We start from the raw sequence: 19,566 nt of genomic DNA on the forward strand, positions 1-19,566 counted from the left end.
ATTTCACAATGACAGCCTGTTGGAGAAAAATATAAGTTCCAGCCCTTCACGGTGTACAGTACACTTTATTGCATTTGATCATCTAATTTCATGAATGTGTATTGGGAGCCGCTTGGCTCCTGAGTAATTCTGATCACAGTCAACTCTTTAGTTCAACTTGCGATGCAAATGGGTAATCCTATTTTGTTAATGAGAGAGAGAAAAAATCCCCGTGAATCTGGCAGATACAGAAACTCTGCAGATTGTGACAGGAATGTAATCGCTTCAATAACCATCAGTTGATTTGTCTGCATGCCCCATCTTGATGCCGTCTCTGTGACAACTACCTGAAGCGATGAGAAACAAGCAGCCAGTCCCGTCTGTTTCAAGAGAAGAACATCTAACATCTGTTTCAAGAGAAGAACATCAAACATCTGTTTCAAGAGAAGAACATCAAACATCTGTTTCAAGAGAAGAACATCTAACATCTGTTTCAAGAGAAGAACATCAAACATCTGTTTCAAGAGAAGAACATCTAACATCTGTTTCAAGAGAAGAACATCTAACATCTGTTTCAAGAGAAGAACATCAAACATCTGTTTCAAGAGAAGAACATCTAACATCTGTTTCAAGAGAAGAACATCTAACATCTGTTTCAAGAGAAGAACATCTAACATCTGTTTCAAGAGAAGAACATCAAACATCTGTTTCAAGAGAAGAACATCTAACATCTGTTTCAAGAGAAGAACATCAAACATCTGTTTCAAGAGAAGAACATCTAACATCTGTTTCAAGAGAAGAACATCTAACATCTGTTTCAAGAGAAGAACATCAAACATCTGTTTCAAGAGAAGAACATCTAACATCTGTTTCAAGAGAAGAACATCTAACATCTGTTTCAAGAGAAGAACATCAAACATCTGTTTCAAGAGAAGAACATCTAACATCTGTTTCAAGAGAAGAACATCAAACATCTGTTTCAAGAGAAGAACATCTAACATCTGTTTCAAGAGAAGAACATCTAACATCTGTTTCAAGAGAAGAACATCAAACATCTGTTTCAAGAGAAGAACATCAAACATCTGTTTCAAGAGAAGAACATCTAACATCTGTTTCAAGAGAAGAACATCTAACATCTGTTTCAAGAGAAGAACATCTAACATCTGTTTCAAGAGAAGAACATCTAACATCTGTTTCAAGAGAAGAACATCAAACATCTGTTTCAAGAGAAGAACATCTAACATCTGTTTCAAGAGAAGAACATCTAACATCTGTTTCAAGAGAAGAACATCTAACATCTGTTTCAAGAGAAGAACATCAAACATCTGTTTCAAGAGAAGAACATCTAACATCTGTTTCAAGAGAAGAACATCAAACATCTGTTTCAAGAGAAGAACATCTAACATCTGTTTCAAGAGAAGAACATCAAACATCTGTTTCAAGAGAAGAACATCTAACATCTGTTTCAAGAGAAGAACATCTAACATCTGTTTCAAGAGAAGAACATCTAACATCTGTTTCAAGAGAAGGCCATCAAACAAGGCTCCTTGGATCTGCTCATTCAAACAATAATGAAGTGAATGGGCTCCAGTCCTGTATTATGTATTTTGTTGACAGCTGCTTTGACATTCATAGTGTTTCCCTGCCTGCCTCTCCACAGGGTTTCCTCTAGGATCTTTTCCAGCAGCACTTCCCTTTCACAGCGGAGGGGTGTGATCACAGTGTTTCACAGTGGAGGGGTGTGGTCACGGTCACAGTGTTTCACAGCGGAGGGGTGTGGTCACGCTCAGTGTTTCACAGCGGAGGGGTGTGGTCACGGTCACAGTGTTTCACAGCGGAGGGGTGTGGTCACAGCGGAGGGGTGTGGTCTTAATCTAAGGGTGCTTTCACATTGGGAACGACTGCTTTCATTCCATTCCATGACGAGTGCGATCGCCTCCCCCCTCCCCTCTCCCGCGCTGGTCATCTTTCACATTACAACAACGGAACACTTGCAGAGTAGAGTACACTTGCATCATCAACTACGCCCTGCAGTGTATCCTCGCCCGTGTGTTGTCTACGTGGTTCGGCGTTCACATTTGCAGGCAGGCCAATCCATTCCCCAGACCACCTTTTCAAGTGGACCCTGTCAGGGTACACTGTTCCGCGCTCCGGGCACGGGACGCAACGTTTCCACTCACGAAACGAACCGGACACCTGGGGTCAATTTGGGGACTAGTGTGTTCCGCTCCCAGGCCCCCAATGTGACTGACAGCACCCTTAACCAAGTAGTTTTACTTGCCTCAACAAAACCAAAAGAAGTTGTTGAAGTTGTTTTATTTGCTTGGAAAGGCAGCGATGCTTTCAAATTAACCACCGTTTTGTTTCAAATGTACGTTGATATTGTAGGTTTGCAGAAACAAGACGTACTTTGCCAACATTTTGTTTGAAATGTACGTTGATACTCTACATATCCCCGCTTTGCAGACACGTCAACTGCCAACGTTTTATCCAGCCGATTGGGTTGAAACTTGCACTCTCGTACTCAAACTGTAGTGTGGACTGCTTGTGAATTCAGAGCACCGCCTGAAGTCCTAGTTGTATATTCAGAGCATGACCTTACCAGTGTTCCGAGCGCACGATGGCTGAGGATCATCCTTCAGAGGTGCCGCAGAGTGGGAGTGGAATTATATCACGCCTGGCCCAGCTAAGCTTGCTGCCATGCCCAACTGCCACTCCTCAGTGGGGGGAAAAACTCTTCATAAGACACCATCGTACCCCATTCTTCTAATTAATATGCTGGCCAGAGGGTCTCCTCCCAGAGGCTTTATCAGTTTAACTGTGTGACTGACAATGGGACACGTTCAGCTTCCCTATTTCCAGCCTGGCCTCCCAGAAGTTTGTGAAATGAGCCGAGCGCACTGTCTTCAAATGCAAATACGTGCTTTGTGGAAAAGGGAAGAAAATGAGAGAAATAGGTGACCTGAACATAGCAGGATTATGTGGAAGAGACACAACTAGAAACAGGCTGTGGTTTGATATAGAGTGCAGTAGAAGGTAAGAGTGCAATATATATCGCAGAATAAAAAAATATTGCAATGTCAGTTTTTTCCAATATCGTGCAGCCCTAGTGGACACTTTCTTACCTTCAACTCTAGCCACCCGCATTCATTTCCCAGTTCATGTAAAGAACTTTTCTACTATAGCGGAAGGAACTTTTCCGTTTTTTAACGTTTTTTTTTATTGAACCATGAGCACATCCTGAGCCCTAAACGTAAAGCCCCAACATGTAACAGCTTGTTACTTTGATAGCTGACAACATGTAACAGCTTGTTACTTTGATGGCTGACAACATGTAACAGCTTGTTACTTTGATGGCTGACAACATGTAACAGCTTGTTACTTTGATGGCTGACAACATGTAACAGCTTGTTACTTTGATGGCTGACAACATGTAACAGCTTGTTACTTTGATGGCTGACTTCTAATAGGGAGAATGGTGCCTCTATCATTCCCACTCTGTTCCTGTGAAGGTGTTCTGTGTCATGTGACTTCAATGCTCCGTCATCAACGTTACCTGGATGTAACTCCATTTCCTGCTGCAGCTCCTTCAAATTAAAAGATTTCCGCTGACAAACTAATGTCACTTTTATTGTAGAAGAAGTGAGGAAGTGAAATGTGTTTATCGCTTGTTATTGCTCTGAGTTAGCATAGCTTGATTAGCGGTGTAGAGTTCTCAGTTTCAGCCTGAGCCCGACGAGAACCGTCTTTACTTCTTGTAATGTGACATAATCAAAGAACAGCGTCGTGGCGTCTGGGACGTCTCACTGGGACGTCCGACGAAAAGACTAGCATGCCAGTCTTTTCTCACGACACCCCGACGAAAAGACTAGCATGCCAGTCTTTTCTCACGACACCCCGACGAAAAGACTAGCATGCCAGTCTTTTCTCACGACACCCCGACGAAAAGACTAGCATGCCATCAAACACTGTGCCATTTTCACGTCTAGGTATAAATGCCAGCTCCTACCTGAGTCTTCACGTGAAGTGAAGACGCTATCCGATGCAAAACATCCTCTTCTTTTAATAACATATAGTTGACTCTTCCAAATTGTTGCATAAAATCCACTTTTCTGTCTTTCAAAAACCAAAAAGCATTTATCTGGAGCGCCGCTTCTTCTTCTTCTCTGATCTGAAGCAACCCGGAACAACGACTCACTGTTTACTCACTAATGCCCCCCACACTTCCGCAATGGTATTGCACCTTTTTCAGTAACACCTTGTTACTGCTTGGCACAAATGCAGAAATGTAGGTGCAATACCATTTCGGAAGTGTGGGGGGCATTGGTGAGTAAACAGTGAGTCGTTGTTCCGGGTTGCTCGAGGTGCTCCAGATGAATGCTTTTCGGTTTTTGAAAGACAGAAAAGTGGATTTTATGCAACAATTTGGAAGAGGCCAATATATGTTATTAAAAGAAGAGGATGTTTTGCATCGGATAGCGTCACTCAGGTAGGAGCTGGCATTTATACCTAGACGTGAAAATGGCACAGTGTTTGATGGGAAATGCGTGACGTTTGCCGGGTGCTAATGTGCTCAGTATGAGCAAGAAGCGCCCGGCTAGCGGGGTAATAAATATACCAGCTATTAATAGATTTTGTAACCTACTGTATATAGGCTATTTCTGGCTTTCTGCTGTGGCGCTGTGCTGTCTGTCTTGCCTGCCCGTGCGCTGTCAGTCCTGTTTTCGCTCCGTCAGGTTATCAATTATGATTTTGTTTTTCACTGCGTGAGAAAATGGACTTGTGGCGTGCGGGTCGTTCACTCAGAGCCGGTCTGCCCTATTCACCTTATTATTTACTTATTAACCCATTGATACCGGATGCAGCATTTGCATGTATATCCCTTTAACACCGACGGCAACGGGCGTGTCATTTTACCTTTCATGCCGGCTGCGACGCAGACGCGTAGTACGTGTATATCACTGTTTCAAGACATGTGACCGATTAAATGCATCATGATTTGCTGAAATAGACGTGGCAGAGGTGAAATGCATTGTGGGTTTTGTAGTTTTTTATTTTATTGTTGCCTCGACCTTGTGGACAGTTTTTCAAAGCTCGAACTACACACCAAATCAAGGAAGCGCCGGTCCAGCAATACTTCCTATTAAACTTTAGTTGTATTAGAGGATGAAATGAATGCTGCTGACCTAATTTCAGATTTATTTATCTCATGTTCCAATCTGCAATAGCCTCAAGGTTTTACTGCACGTTCTTCTGCTGCACGGTGGCAATTCTGCATGGCCGCGTCTCAGACAGTAAGCTAAGTGAATGCTAACGCTGATGAACTGAACGGAGTATAACTTACTTTGAGGACGAAGACATCAATGAATAAGAAGATTCCACACACAGATTATGATGTGACTGTTGACACGCTAGCCAAGGCTCATTGGGTGAGTGACTTTTGGCGAATTTGCCGTATTTCAAGACGACTGCAAAACGGAGGTCGCTAACGTTACTTTTTTAACGTTAACGTTAGGCTGCAGTAATAGGCTCTGTGCACAAGTGATTAGACAAACTTCCGGTTGCAGTCAAATCGGCTCGCCAGCTTCCGCTTTTGCCCGGTCACTGTGTGTATGTAACTTATCTCTGACTATCTGGTTTTTATACACTATTTCTGGAACTCATTACTGCATTTTTATGACGGACTTGGCTGAATTGATATTTGATTAGGCCGCCGCCTGGACACGGACTTGAATTTTTACGGATTGCGGACTTGTATGAAGCTTAATATGCTATTACGTTAGCTAAAGCTAACGTTAACGTTAGTTTAAAGCTAACAGTGTTGGAACCATAGGTTTAGAACGAACATCTTCTCTACCACCGAATTGCTTAAAAAATGCCAATTTTTACGAGATGTCTCCAAGATCTGCCTAAAATAAACGTAAACGATGTCCATCGTATCGTTAATGCCTGTTCCCCCGCTCCCATAAGCAAGCGAGAGAAGGGATTCAAGTTATACATATCGAGTTATCTCCACAACTACGAGGGTAAGTAGTGTTTAGATTCAAGCTGCCTTGCTGATGCTTTGCTTTTGTTACGTTTGTTAACTTCATCCTAATACCTCATACCAACATGTCATACCTACTCAGAATTTTAACCCCTCAAATGCCAGTGTACAGTAAAAAGTACAGTAGAAAACACAAAAAGTGAATTATTTTCCTTCCCATAAAGGCAAACTGGATTTCTCTTGGGGGGATTATCATAGCCTGGGATATGTTCAAGATTGGCAGGATCCATTTTAGAATGATGTCACAACAGCGATGTCATAAGATGATTTTGGTCAATAATGATGGGTTTTAATATTTTTTTCAGATTACGTTTGTTTACGATGTTAGCTTGTTTTTATTAATGTTAACACACATTGTTAGTTGTTGTACTAACTACTAACCTCCCCCTCTCTCAGTTTCAAACAAAGATCAGAGCACAGGTGAAATGATTATCAGGGCATTGTGCCACAGATCCATGAGGAAATCTGAGAAGCCACACAGTTTGAGTGTATGGTGAAGCTATATGCGATATGCATGTTACTTTAATAACCCAGTGTTCCTGTTGTTTCTGGGGATTCAGCTAGTGTTGTAATACAACGTAACTAGTAATGGAACGCTCAAAAGAGTGGCTAGAGTAGGCAGATACATTGACCTAGCTGATCCCCAGAACCTGGGTTAATCTGTTCGTTTTGTTCATCAGATAATTTTGCATGTGTTTTTGTACCACTTGGTCGTGGTATATAAGCTATGTTTTAGCCAGGGGTGTAGTGGTAAATACAGAGGTGAGTAAACTATCAATAGTGAGTAGTTTATCCACCTTGTTTCCCCTCTGCAATTGATACAGGTGATCTGCAAATAGGTGAGTAAACTATCTGCCTCATTTCAAAGAGGAGGGTAAACTGTGTTTACTTGTGTTTAGCCTCCACTACGCCCCTGGTTTTACTCAGCCATTCATTTAGGTGCAATCTGGTGTTAAAAGTACAAGGCTATCATGAGTCAAATAAACAATCTAGTGCATTTGACTTATACAACATGCTCTTAACATATCGAAGTACATAACATTTGGTCTGTGATAATAGATGAATAATATTAGAAATATATATTATTTAAAAACCAAGATTGCATCCTAAAGGAATGGTCAAACAATGAAACAAGCTAAGAGAAACAAGTATTTACTATGACATGTGACTTTTTGCAGGTGGTATTGAAAGATTCCAGTCCTGTGGAGCTGATGCATCACAGTTGCACATGTGTGGCGGGAACAGCTTTCTGCAACCACTGTGTTGCTTTGCTGTTCCAGTCGGCACATTACTCCCAGCTTAAGGTGCCAGTGGTCCCCCCTGTGCTCAGCTGTACCGAGGGAGAACAACAATGGCACAAGCCCAGAACTTTGGCAAGTCAAGAAAAATGCATATTAACCTGTTGCACTATAATTATACACCTGTTGGTGATATTTTCTAATCTATATCCTCCCTACCTTAATAGGGTATAAAGCCAGGCCCTGTGGATAAAATGACTGTGCTGTCTGCTAAGCCAAAGTGCAGAGCAACAACAGAGGGTGTGAGGTAAAATATCTATCTCTCTTTTTTCCCCAGAAGTGATGTCACTCAACTAGAAATGATGTCATCAGTGATGATAGATTTACTGTATTGCAATATGCTACATGAATGTTTGAATGGAAATATGCATACGCCACTTATATAACCTTTATGTTCCACACAGGAGCACACTCTACAAAGGCCTCAGTGGGGACTTGCCTGATCTTTCCGTCTTTCGGGTGACAGAGGTGTATAAGGATTTCTCCGCAGCTGAGGCGCCGATGATTTGCAGCATGGGCATCAGCTGTGAAGTTCCTCTAGTTGACTCTGCCCTTGGCAAGGTTCAAGTCGGTAGTCCTTTGTCCTACCAACAACAAGCGACGGCAAAGAGAGACCTGTCCTTCCATGCTGCCCCACCACCTCCATCTCTGCCTCTTCAGAATTACCGACTGCAGCCATCCAGTTCCATGTTTGTATGTACTGAAGCACAACAGCTACACCTTAAGTGTCTTGAGGTCACCTGGGTTATGGCACAGAAATTTGAGTGTGTTACCAGAGCACAAAGTTCATGTGCTGACTGGCATCGCCTAAGGAGGCCTAGACTGACTGCCTCACGTTTCAGGGAGATCTGTCAAGTTAGAGAGAACTCTGAGGAAGGTCTGGCTAACCGGATACTGCAAGGGACCCGTCAGACGGCAGCTATGAAGAGGGGGCTCGAAATGGAAGCAGATGCTATCTGGGAGTATTGCCAGCTAAAGAGAGTCAACCACTACCCCTGTGGATTTGTAATCCACCCCGATGCTCCTTGGCTGGGGGCATCTCCAGATGGGTTGATCTTTGACCCTTCAGAGCCATGTCAGTTTGGTCTGATTGAGATGAAGTGCCCAAACGTTAAGAGCTATGTTGACTGCCCGTATCTCAAAATGAATTTGGGGAAATTGGAGCTAAAACAAACGCATGCTTACTACTCACAAGTGCAGGGGCAGATGCTAATAACTGGAATGGATTGGTGTGATTTTGTGGTTTCAGCTGAAGAAGACATACTAATTCAACGAATATACAGGGACAGTGATATGTTGGAGGTGATCAGAGAGAAAGTAGACAGGTTTTATTTCCATGTCTACATGCAGAAATGCCTGTAAGGTTTCAAGATTGAGACATCAAATATTGTACACTATGCAAATCAAATGTGTTGAGCATCAATCATCTTACTTTCACTATTAATGGGAAATGCTTTCATGATTAATAACACTGCCTTCCCACCATGTTAACACAATAAAAGTGTAAATTGGCTGAGTGACTCCTGCTGTTTTTATTTTAATACAGTTAACCAAAGTTCACAATTTTAACAATTATAGCTGTATGGGGCAGTTCACAAAAAATAAAATCCCCCTTAACCAGAATGCTATCCATCCCGATTATTTTTGGTGTAATTTGCTTCGTTTTTCTGATAAAAACTGACAAATTGACAAGTTTTTTTTTAATTGTTTGAGTGAAATCAGATAGGCAAATCACACCAAAATTATCTGGATGAATAGACAACACTCCTGGTATCCAGGTAAGGGCAAAAAAGTTTCAGAATGTTGTGGGAATTGACCCTTTTTGACAACTGTACAACTTAACAATGACCACTGTAACTTAATATGATTGTGATTTTATTATCTTGCACCTTTAAATTGTCAAACACTCAAAATACATTTTTATCAGACAATTTATTTACCAATTAAAACTACAAGGAATTTAGCTGCTGTCGGGTGGAAAAGTGTACATTGAACACTGAATAGTTCATATCAAGTTCCTCAGAAGAGGTAGTTATGGCTACAATTTTCAATTTTCACATCTCCATTTCTTGACCAGGGGTCCATTTTGGTAATTTGAGAGGAGACATGCGACTGTGAATATTTGATTTATGCTCCCTGATATAGAGAGAGGGATAGTGGTCTCAAAGAGTTTGTTCTCTTTTACTCTTCTGATCAACCTCTCCACGTGGACTCTCAAACGGGCAATGGACTGCGTCTTCAGAACATCCACCTCTGGCATTTGGGTCCTCTTGGAGAGGAAGGCAGGACGATGAACACTCCCAGGCACAAGGTCATCCACCAAGAATCCCTTGTCAACCATGACGGCCATGTCAGGTGTTAAGAGTGATGTAATACCTGACTGACGAAACACCTCCTTGTCACTCATGGAACCCTCAAAGAGTGGTGACACAAAAGTCAGGGCTCCATGAGGGGACATGCCCACCATGGCCTTGAAGGTGCAGTGGGACTTGTAGGTGGAGAAGACTTCACTCTGAAGGAGGAGGGATGAAGGTGTTTGACACCATAGCTCTGTGCAATCAAGAACTATGTGTGTGTTGCTGTAGCTGCCGTCAAAATCACGTGGCCTTGTGGCCTTCACAGCTGCAGGTGACATCCAGATACAGATGGAGCCCAGTAAGCTGTAGAGGAAGTTGGCCCAGGTTACAATGATTCGGCTGACTGTCGCTCGGTGGATGTTAAATCTATGGCCAAGCTCCCTCTGGGTACATCCGGTGGACAGGTATGTCAGGAAAAGGAAGAGCTCATCTATCGGCAACAGTTTCTGGAGGGAAAAAAGTTTAATGAGCTGTTAGTTGTTTAAAAGTATCCTCTTCATGCCCCATACTTTGTGTGTGTGTGTGTGTGTGTGTGTGTGTGTGTGTGTGTGTGTGTGTGTGTGTGTGTGTGTGTGTGTGTGTGTGTGTGTGTGTGTGTGTGTGTGTGTGTGTGTGTGTGTGTGTGTGTGTGTGTGTGTGTGTGTGTGTGTGTGTGTGTGTGTGTGTGTGTGTGTGTGTGTACTTACAGTTGGTCTGGTTAAAGGGCTTTCAGTTGTCGTGCTAGTGACATCGGCTTTCCTTGCTCTGGTGACCCTAACTATTTTGGCTGTTGCTGCCTCGATCAGGTTCCAAAATGCCATCAGATGATTGTATGTTGGGAATCTTCAAAAGAACAAAACATAATAACAAAAGCAAGTCAAGCATCAATACATATTAATTAGCCAGAGAGAGAAAAAGCAATACACTAAAACAGACAAAATATTAACATTTACAATATTTAACACAAAGACAAGAAATACACAATTATATACAGTATGCATGGGCCTGAGAGGGCAGTCATTGATGTAATCATTTAGACTAGATGTATTAACTTTGTTTTTGTTATGTTCATTGTATTATTCATTCTGTTATTCGTCGGAAAGTATATTGAGACACACCTTGGTGTGATTTTGGACTTAAAATAAAACTGCTTCATTTTGATCTTACAACTATACCATTATTTATTTATTAGCTTGATGGGTTTATTTTAGACTAATGCTAGATGTCTTACCTGGTGTAAAATCGGATGTCTTCTGGGGAGGAAGCAAATCGCTGGAGTCCAAAAGTGTTTTGTAGATGATATGTTTGGAGCTCCTGTCTGAGCGCCTCGATTTCCCTCATCATCCCTTCATACTGCTCCCGGTCGACACATATGGTACGGTTGGCACCATAGTCGTGGTCCAGAACCATCGGTACTGTTTGTTGAATGTCCTCCTCAGGATCCGGCACAGGCTCCGGACATGGTCCCGGACTTGACGGTCGAGGTCGGCGTTCCCAAACACCAGCTCGTGTCTTGTTGGTGTAGTTGTTCCACTCAAACAATAATGGGACGGAGCTTGCTTCTAATATCCGTCTACCCTTAGCAGTAGTGGTGATTTGATTATCCTCGAAATGTCGGCTGCATACCTTTGTGTGTTTGGTCACTGAAAATCCCATCCTCCTGATTTTCTGTATCCACCGTGCACGAAGGTTTGTGTTTTTTGGGAAGCAGTGGAAGCTCATCATACGGTTATAGCGACTTGAAGCTGAGCAAAGTGGCACACAGCAGTGATCATTAGAGCCACCCATACCTCTTTGTAACTTGTGCACATCTCGTACATTATATTTCTTTTTCCTCACAGCACTCATCTTGTCTTGTTATTGTCATTCGGGGTTCTCAGTGTTTTGCTAGCTTCTAGCTAAGGGTTCGTTAGCTAACGTTAGGTTAGTTTAGCCAGCTTAAACGTCATACAAGTCCGCAATCATTAAATTCGTGTCCGTGTCCAGGCAGCGGTCAAATCAAATATCCATTCAGCCAAGTCCGTAATCCAAATTCAGTAATCAGTTCCAGAAATAGTGTCGAAAAACCAGATAGTTAGAGATAAGTTTGATAAACACAGCGACTAGCACAGCGACCGGGCCGGTAAGGAGAGGAAGCCGATAAAGCGGAAACTGGCTCGCCGATTGGCAAGTAAACCGGAAGTTCGTCTAATCACTTGTGCAACTAGCCTATTGTCAAGGGTTCAACAAAACCTATTTCCTCAGCTTCTATAGTAGCTATCAACATGAAATAAAAAGCATTTGTGAGCTTAAACCCGTGGCTTTGTATTTGGAAGGGTTACATTTGCCGTAATCTTTATTAACATTTCTTAAAATGCGTTAGAATCTTTTCTTTTTTTGGGGGGGGTTAAAGATAAAAAAAATAAAAGAATAACATTACTGGGCAAATATAATACGAAAAGCCAAAGGGTTAAGCTCTCAAATGCTTTTTATTTTATGTTTCTGAGATATAAAGGTTTTAGTGAACGCCGACCGCTCTGGCAACTTCTCCCAAAACGTCCGGTTTACAGGGGGCGTTTACAAACGTGCAGTAGGTTTAAGCTTCTGGCATACTCTTCGCGCACGCGCTGGAGGCGGGGCTCAGAGGAGGGCGCGCGCACTCTGCGCAGGCCAAAACAGAACATACTCAGTGCGCAGCTCCAGGCAGTCTGAATGAAATTGAATGTAACGTTCCCAATTCTATGTATTAAATTATAAAAAACGACCCCTCCACATTTGGGAAGGCTAAGCCACACAACTAGTTCGTTATAATCGAACAGCATGCTTTGAAGGCGACTTTACGACGGTGAGGACTCAATCACAGCAGATATCCGCTGATAGCCTACCACGGAGATCTCAGGCACAGGCAGCAAAACCGACGCGCTGATAGAAAAATCTCCATGGACGCGCCGCGCTGCGCTCAGGCCTCAACCCCCGACACGCCCCGTGCGATGTCGTCATAATCGCCGTGCGCCCTATGCGCTTGGCTGGGCGCGAAGAGTATGCCAGAAGCTTTAGAGGGCCACTCTAGAGAACGCGCGCCGGTATCAATGGGTTAAGGACGCTTCCGCATAACGTCATTTTGTAATCGTCTTTCCGTTTTAGACCCAGAAGTAGATTACGCCTACCGTAATCATTTTTAGACTTGCCAAAAAGCTGTTTTCAAGCAAAAAAAACAGTTTTAAAGTTTTAATATTTTTTCGGGTGAGAACGTAACATTCCAAATATGTGACCAGTTCGTCATTCTGATAAACTGGCAGTTTATCAGAATGACGCCAATTTGGAAATATTTAACGAGCAGTGAGGACTGAGAGCGCTGGCTGTGCTGACCGGTCGGACTAGCTACTAGCTAGTATCAGTCAAACCCTACTGTAGGCTTACTGGCAGTGAGAAAACACTGTCGACGTGCTTGTGTAACTAACGTTAAACGCTGACCGGGTACAGCCATCGGCTCCTCGCAGCAGTAACGCTATCAGCATGTCACTGAAGTTGGCCGCAACGTAGCTTCTGAATGTTGCCAAACTTCATTTCATAGTGACGTTTTGTTTTGAAATTGGCCGCCAACTAGCGTTGAACTGGAAGAACAAATACAATTGCGTCTAACGCGGAAGAGAGGAAAAGTGGGCGTGGTGAATAAGGTGAATACACTCACTATGCAGCTAGCCTCAGGCCCCCAACACTGTAAAAGGCAAAATAACTTACATTGATAAGAAGTAAAAACTAATACATCGTCCATTGCAACACCACCACATAGCAAACCTGCCATTTTGGCCTGGAGGAGACACCTCTGATTGGCTGTCACGGTTAGCAGAATCTGGCTGAGGGCCCCTAGGAGGTCAGCACCGGCACTGTTGGCGCTCCAGGTCGGGATCAGACTTGTAGTGACGCCAGTCTCCCGGCCAAGACACGTCACAAAGGTATGGCAGAATGATAGCCTAGTCTGACATGGTGAAGACACGTCACAAAGGTATGGCAGAATGATAGCCTAGTCTGACATGGTGACATCGCGAAACACAAAGGTATGGCAGAATGATAGCCTAGTCTGACATGGTGACATCATGAAAGACAAAAAACATTGCGTAGTCTGATCCTGGCATTACTCGTGCCTGGTTGGGTCGTTTGAATTTCCAGGCCCATTGAGAACTCTTAGACTCTTCAATAAAAAAAAGTCGACATGACAACATTTTTGGGGATGCATGTATTCAAAGCCATGGAACGCATTCATAACATGGGGTGCTGAGAAAATAAAAGGGGAGGGGGAAGCACGATTTAACTAACATGAATGACGGTGAAGTGAGTGCGGCAGTATGTATGTATGTATGTATGTATGTACGGTATGCCTACTGTATAACAACACTAAACAGCTGAGCAGGGCAGCATTAGCTGTGTTTCCATTACAGTTTTTCGCAAAATAATTGCGATATTTCTACAACTTCGACAATGTACAATTGCGACTTGTAGGCGTTTCCATTGAAGTTGAGTTTGGTCTGACGGCGCACACACCTGAACGCAATTCCCCGTTACCAGCAGCTGCCACAGTGATTACGCACGGGGATCTGCGCATATGGCCATATCCCGTCCCCTGCATGCTCAAATCCAACCAATGGTCAATGCAAATCACAACATGAAGTTACAACGCATATAAACGAGCCTGATTATATCAATTCAAAATAAAATGAGTGGCAACGTTGCTGGCTGCGGTGAATGCAGTGAGCGCGACAGGCAGAGGAAAAAATGTAGCCTAATACAACTGGTCCGATTTAGAGATGGAGGAGGGGGGAAAAGGCTGATATGGTGCAATAATCGTAATGTCGTGTATTATAATTATAACATTGCACCTGAAACGTGTGTATTACTCACAGTCACTGTATTCACTTCAGACAGCACCACCGCACCAGTGTGTGCTTTTCATCCTCTCATCTCGCCGCTGTGCCAAATGCGCGCACACAGGCAGCCTGTCACCATGGACCGATTTCTGCCATTACACATTATCTATTTTTCCCGGCTCCGCTTTTGCACAACACTCGTCTTTCTGCTAGGTAGTGTTGCTTCAAAGTTTTCCACTTGCTGCGGAGGTTTTGACACGGCTTATCGAACCTTACTTACCGAACTTATTTTCCGCTCCTTTTCTAAAGGAGAATATGGGTCACATGACGTGCAAATGCGGAAAATGTGTTTCCATTACACTTTTGCGATAAACTGCTATATCGACACGTCTGAAAAACCACCTCATGAGAGCGCAAAAACTTTTTGCGATATTTGGGAGGTTTTTCGAAATTCACGTAAATGGTAAATGGCCTGCATTTATATAGCGCTTTTATCCAAAGCGCTTTACAATCAGTAGATAGTCTACATTCACCCATTCATACACCGATGGCGGCAGGCTGCCACGCAGGGTGCCTACACACCATCAGGAGCAAGGAGGGTTAAGTGTCTTGCCCAAGGACACGACAGCAGCTGGGAGGGAGCGGGGATCGAACCGCCAACCCTTGCGTCATTGGCCGACCCGCTCTACCTCCTGAGCTAAAGCCGCCCTCACGTGTTTCCATTACCCAATTTCTATTGCGATATTTAGATTTTGCGCATTTCTGAGGGTAATGGAAACACGACTATTGACTGCTTGTACACTGTCCATGGTGCTGATCACCATGGCAACAGTAAACAATGTGACACAGGCAGCGGCTACCTTTAGCCTATTTGTTTTTCCTTTCAATGAGCAAATAAAACTCATATAGCCTCTAACACATAGGATGAATCAGCGTGACGTCACTGCCACCCAAAAATGCGTAACCCTGCGGCAGTTAACTAGTATGGGTTGTGCCAAACAAACATTAATATCTCAAAAAGTATACATCACATCGCTTATAATTGTGTGAACTGTCGCAGTTTTTAAATTGTAAACACGGTCAGGCGGCTAGAGTCAGATGCTCAAACTCAGGCTCCATAGGGTTCCATTGCCACCCAGTGACGCGGTTTGTTTACCAAAATGCTGCTTGGCTGATCCCTCCTATAGGGCAAATCAGCGTGACGTCACTTGACACCCAGAAATGCTGAACCCCGCGGCAGTTAATAGTATGAGTTGTGCCAAACAAACGTTCATATCTCAAAAACTATACATCACATCGCTTATATTTTGACATTCTGAGTGAGAGCAGAATTAGCACAAGAGTTTGATGTATAAAATATGCATGTCGTGTTAAAGTTGTGTGAACTGAACTGTCGCAGTTTTTCAAATGTAAACAGAGTCAAGCCGGCTAGAGCAGACACTCACGCCTCGTGCCACTTGGGCTCCATAGGGTTCCATTGCCGTTGCCACCCAGTGACGCAGTTTGTTTACCAAAATGCTGCTTGGCTGATCCCTCATATAGCCAGACAAATGCAGCATGCAGCATAAACAAACTCATAACGCTTATGGTAAGGCCCCTGGCCCAATCACAAATAACGCTTATGGTAAGGCCCCTGGCACAATCACAAATAACGCTTATGGTAAAGCCCCTGGCACAATCACAAATAACGCTTATGGTAAGGCCCCTGGCTCAATCACAAATAACGCTTATGGTAAGGCCCCTGGCACAATCACAAATAACGCTTATGGTAAAGCCCCTGGCACAATCACAAATAACGCTTATGGTAAGGCCCCTGGCTCAATCACAAATAACGCTTATGGTAAGGCCCCTGGCACAATCACAAATAACGCTTATGGTAAAGCCCCTGGCACAATCACAAATAACGCTTATGGTAAGGCCCCTGGCTCAATCACAAATAACGCTTATGGTAAGGCCCCTGGCACAATCACAAATAACGCTTATGGTAAAGCCCCTGGCACAATCACAAATAACGCTTATGGTAAGGCCCCTGGCTCAATCACAAATAACGCTTATGGTAAGGCCCCTGGCACAATCACAAATAACGCTTATGGTAAAGCCCCTGGCACAATCACAAATAACGCTTATGGTAAAGCCCCTGGCACAATCACAAATAACGCTTATGGTAAGGCCCCTGGCACAATCACAAATGCATGCTTTGAAAACTCTATTACACAGAACACATTACATCATAGCCAATAAGCCCAACCTCCAAATGCATGCTGCTGCACGGCGGCAGGCAGCATTAAAAATGCTATACAGATACACATAGCCAACAATAAGCCCAATCTCAAAAGATTAAAAAAATAAAATCCGTATATAGCCTATCATTGTCTTACCTTAGCGACTGCATCCCAACTCCAAACGTGGCCTTTCTCTCCGGGTTGGCCCTGATGAAGGTCCTTATCATGGCATCAATGTTCCACTCCAGGCTGTCCAGAAGCAAGGAGCCGCCACACACAACTATTAGGAAACGTCCTTTTTGTGCGAAGCGAGGTGGTGTGTCGGTATGGCATCATCACTCACTGTGTGTGAAGCTTTGACTTCTCATGTTCGTAGAATTTCTCTGCGGCCTTCCTCCAGTTTGTGAAGCCTCATTCTCCTCATCAGACGTTTCTCCACCACACAGACACACAGCTAAAACAGACAACGTCTGACAACATCCTCAATATATAATGCAGCAGTTTGCGTTGGATGATGGGGAAAACTCTTCTTTTCCAAACTGCCTTCCAGGGAAACTGTTGGTGTGGTGCGACTGCCTGGGAAATGTGAGCAGTTTGGCCTGGTGGTGCTGCTGGTGGTGGACATGGTGGTGCTGGTGGTGGTGGACGTGGTGGTGCTGGAGCTGCTGCGAAGTAACGTTAGCATCTTGAATTGGAAGCGCACGGCTCCTCTCAATCCGCTCCCCGTCATCAAACGCTGGGCCTGGTGCCCCGCGGCACCGCTCGGTTGATGGACTTGGAGGTGCTGCTGGTGCTCGGACTGGACTGGACTGGGCTCCGACTCCGAGTCTGCCTCCGCTTCGCTCGCCAACTCGCTATGTTCTTTTGTTTTGTCGAGGCTTCCCAAAAAAGTCAAGAGATTCGTTTTTGCGCCATTTCGACAGGTGGTCTCTCTGGCTAGCTAGCTACACTACACCTGGCTAGCTAGCTAGCTACACACCATGAGCTACACCATAGAAATAGAAACATAGAAATCCCATCGTCTTTGGCTACACTCGCGTGTGTGCGTGTGTGCAAGCTACTACCACGTACCACGTAACCTTTGCTGGGAGCGTCTGGCAAGCGTCCCTGACCTTACTTGAACTTGGTCATGTGACTAGCATGACACTTTTTATTGCTGTTTTTATTTTATCTTTTTGTAACCGAGCGTTTTGGGTTCTTTGTATATTGTTTATATGATGGAATAAGAAGTCAGAGACCGCTTGTTGTTGGGAGCTGCTGCAGTCTTTACTTGGTCAGGGGCCAACTGTCCACTTCCTCTTCCGGACTTCACAATAAGAGCACACATTAACAGATACAGAACAGTCTGTTACATTTTTGTCTCTTTATTTGTTTCCATTAGTGTCTCAGTTGCATTGAATCTTAACACAATTTTATTAATTTTATTTACTTTATTTATTTTGGGGTGAACAAAATATTGTTTCGGGTGCTGCCACCAGGGGGTGCTGCAGCCCCCCTAGTTCCAGCGGTTATGCGTGTATTGGGAGCCCCCCCCCCCCAACAAATCAGTTAAACACTGCAGAAACAGTCAAATAAGGCTGATACTGTATGTGAACATAGAAACAGCAACATAAGTAGCATTAGCTTGTTGCAGCAGAGGCTGCTGCTGCTCACAGGTTTTCTAGCCTAAACCTAAAGCCCATGGCACACCCATCTAACATTCATGTTGCCAGCCATGTGTAGAATATTTGATTGGTGTGCCACGGGCTAAACACGGACCGACAAGGATGGAACATGACCAAACATCTCCAAACAAGCACAGACAGCCATGGCACACCAAACAAACAACAACAAGCACAGACAGCCATGGCACACCAAACAAACAACAAGCACAGACAGCCATGGCACACTAAACAAACAACAACAAGGACAGACAGCCATGGCACACCAAACAAACAACAAGGACAGACAGCCATGGCACACCAAACAAACTACAAGGACAGACAGCCATGGCACACCAAACAAACTACAAGGACAGACAGCCATGGCACACCAAACAAACAACAACAAGGACAGACAGCCATGGCACACCAAACAAACAGCAACAAGGACAGACAGCCATGGCACACCAAACAAACAGCAACAAGGACAGACAGCCATGGCACACCAAACAAACTACAACAAGGACAGACAGCCATGGCACACCAAACAGCTCCAAACAAGGACATACAGCCATGGCACACCAAACAAACTACAACAAGGACAGACAGCCATGGCACACCAAACAAACTACAACAAGGACAGACAGCCATGGCACACCAAACAAACTACAACAAGGACAGACAGCCATGGCACACCAAACAAACTACAACAAGGACAGACAGCCATGGCACACCAAACAAACTACAACAAGCACAGACAGCCATGGCACACCAAACAGCTCCAGACAGCCATGGCACACCAAACAAACATCTGTGTTTGGTGTAGAATGTTTGATTGGTTTGTCACAGGCTTTAGTTGCCTAATGTTAACCGTCATAACCTGTTTCTGTGACAAACACATCAAAACTGTTGTTCAATTTGTCCCAAAATAATTTTGTGGTGGAGGAACATAATATTCACAACACAATAGCCTAATATGCTGTTTGAGAATGTGTGCTCATTCCACAAAATACTTCTACTTTATTCTTTATTCTTCTACTCTGTTCCAGTAGAACCAGACTGGTCAAGACCAATGCTCCAATGAGCCCACTGATTGATGGGCTCAGAAGCAGAATGGCATCATCCAAGCTGTGGGGGCTGTTGAGTTCCTAAGTTGCTTATATATCTTAGACATACTGAATTGACCTCTGCTGTACAGTCA

The 19,566-nt window shown here is 43.9% G+C and overlaps 1 protein-coding gene and 1 long non-coding RNA gene across 2 annotated transcripts; one reads left to right on the plus strand and one right to left on the minus strand.

Annotated features, from left to right (window-relative positions):
• The first annotated feature begins 5,719 nt into the window (after positions 1-5,719).
• On the plus strand, positions 5,720-8,065 carry LOC310799158. The gene is made up of 4 exons (XR_014553803.1): positions 5,720-6,005; positions 7,204-7,398; positions 7,491-7,570; positions 7,728-8,065. It is a non-coding gene; the product is annotated as an uncharacterized lncRNA (long non-coding RNA).
• A 1,019-nt stretch (positions 8,066-9,084) lies between these two features.
• Positions 9,085-11,766, minus strand: LOC310799255 (uncharacterized protein). The gene is made up of 3 exons (XM_083661826.1): positions 10,891-11,766; positions 10,367-10,502; positions 9,085-10,126 (listed from the first exon to the last, which is right to left on the minus strand). The coding sequence occupies exons 1-3, from the start codon at positions 11,505-11,507 to the stop codon at positions 9,371-9,373; spliced, it is 1,509 nt and encodes a 502-aa protein (XP_083517952.1). The 5' UTR covers positions 11,508-11,766; the 3' UTR covers positions 9,085-9,370.
• Between the last annotated feature and the right edge of the window lie 7,800 nt (positions 11,767-19,566).

Source organism: Poromitra crassiceps (assembly GCF_964638095.1).
Source record: "Poromitra crassiceps genome assembly, chromosome: 27".
Taxonomy (NCBI): domain Eukaryota; kingdom Metazoa; phylum Chordata; class Actinopteri; order Beryciformes; family Melamphaidae; genus Poromitra; species Poromitra crassiceps.

Bases quoted from the DNA above. Each gene is read 5' to 3' on its own strand.
- LOC310799255 (XM_083661826.1), bottom strand. From the start codon at position 11,507: ATGAGTGCTGTGAGGAAAAAGAAATATAATGTACGAGATGTGCACAAG. The intron at 10,503-10,890 runs GTAAGACATCTA...GTTCTTTTGAAG, and splicing joins GACATCCGATTTTACACCAG to ATTCCCAACATACAATCATC. The intron at 10,127-10,366 runs GTAAGTACACAC...TTTTCCCTCCAG, and splicing joins GCCCTTTAACCAGACCAACT to AAACTGTTGCCGATAGATGA.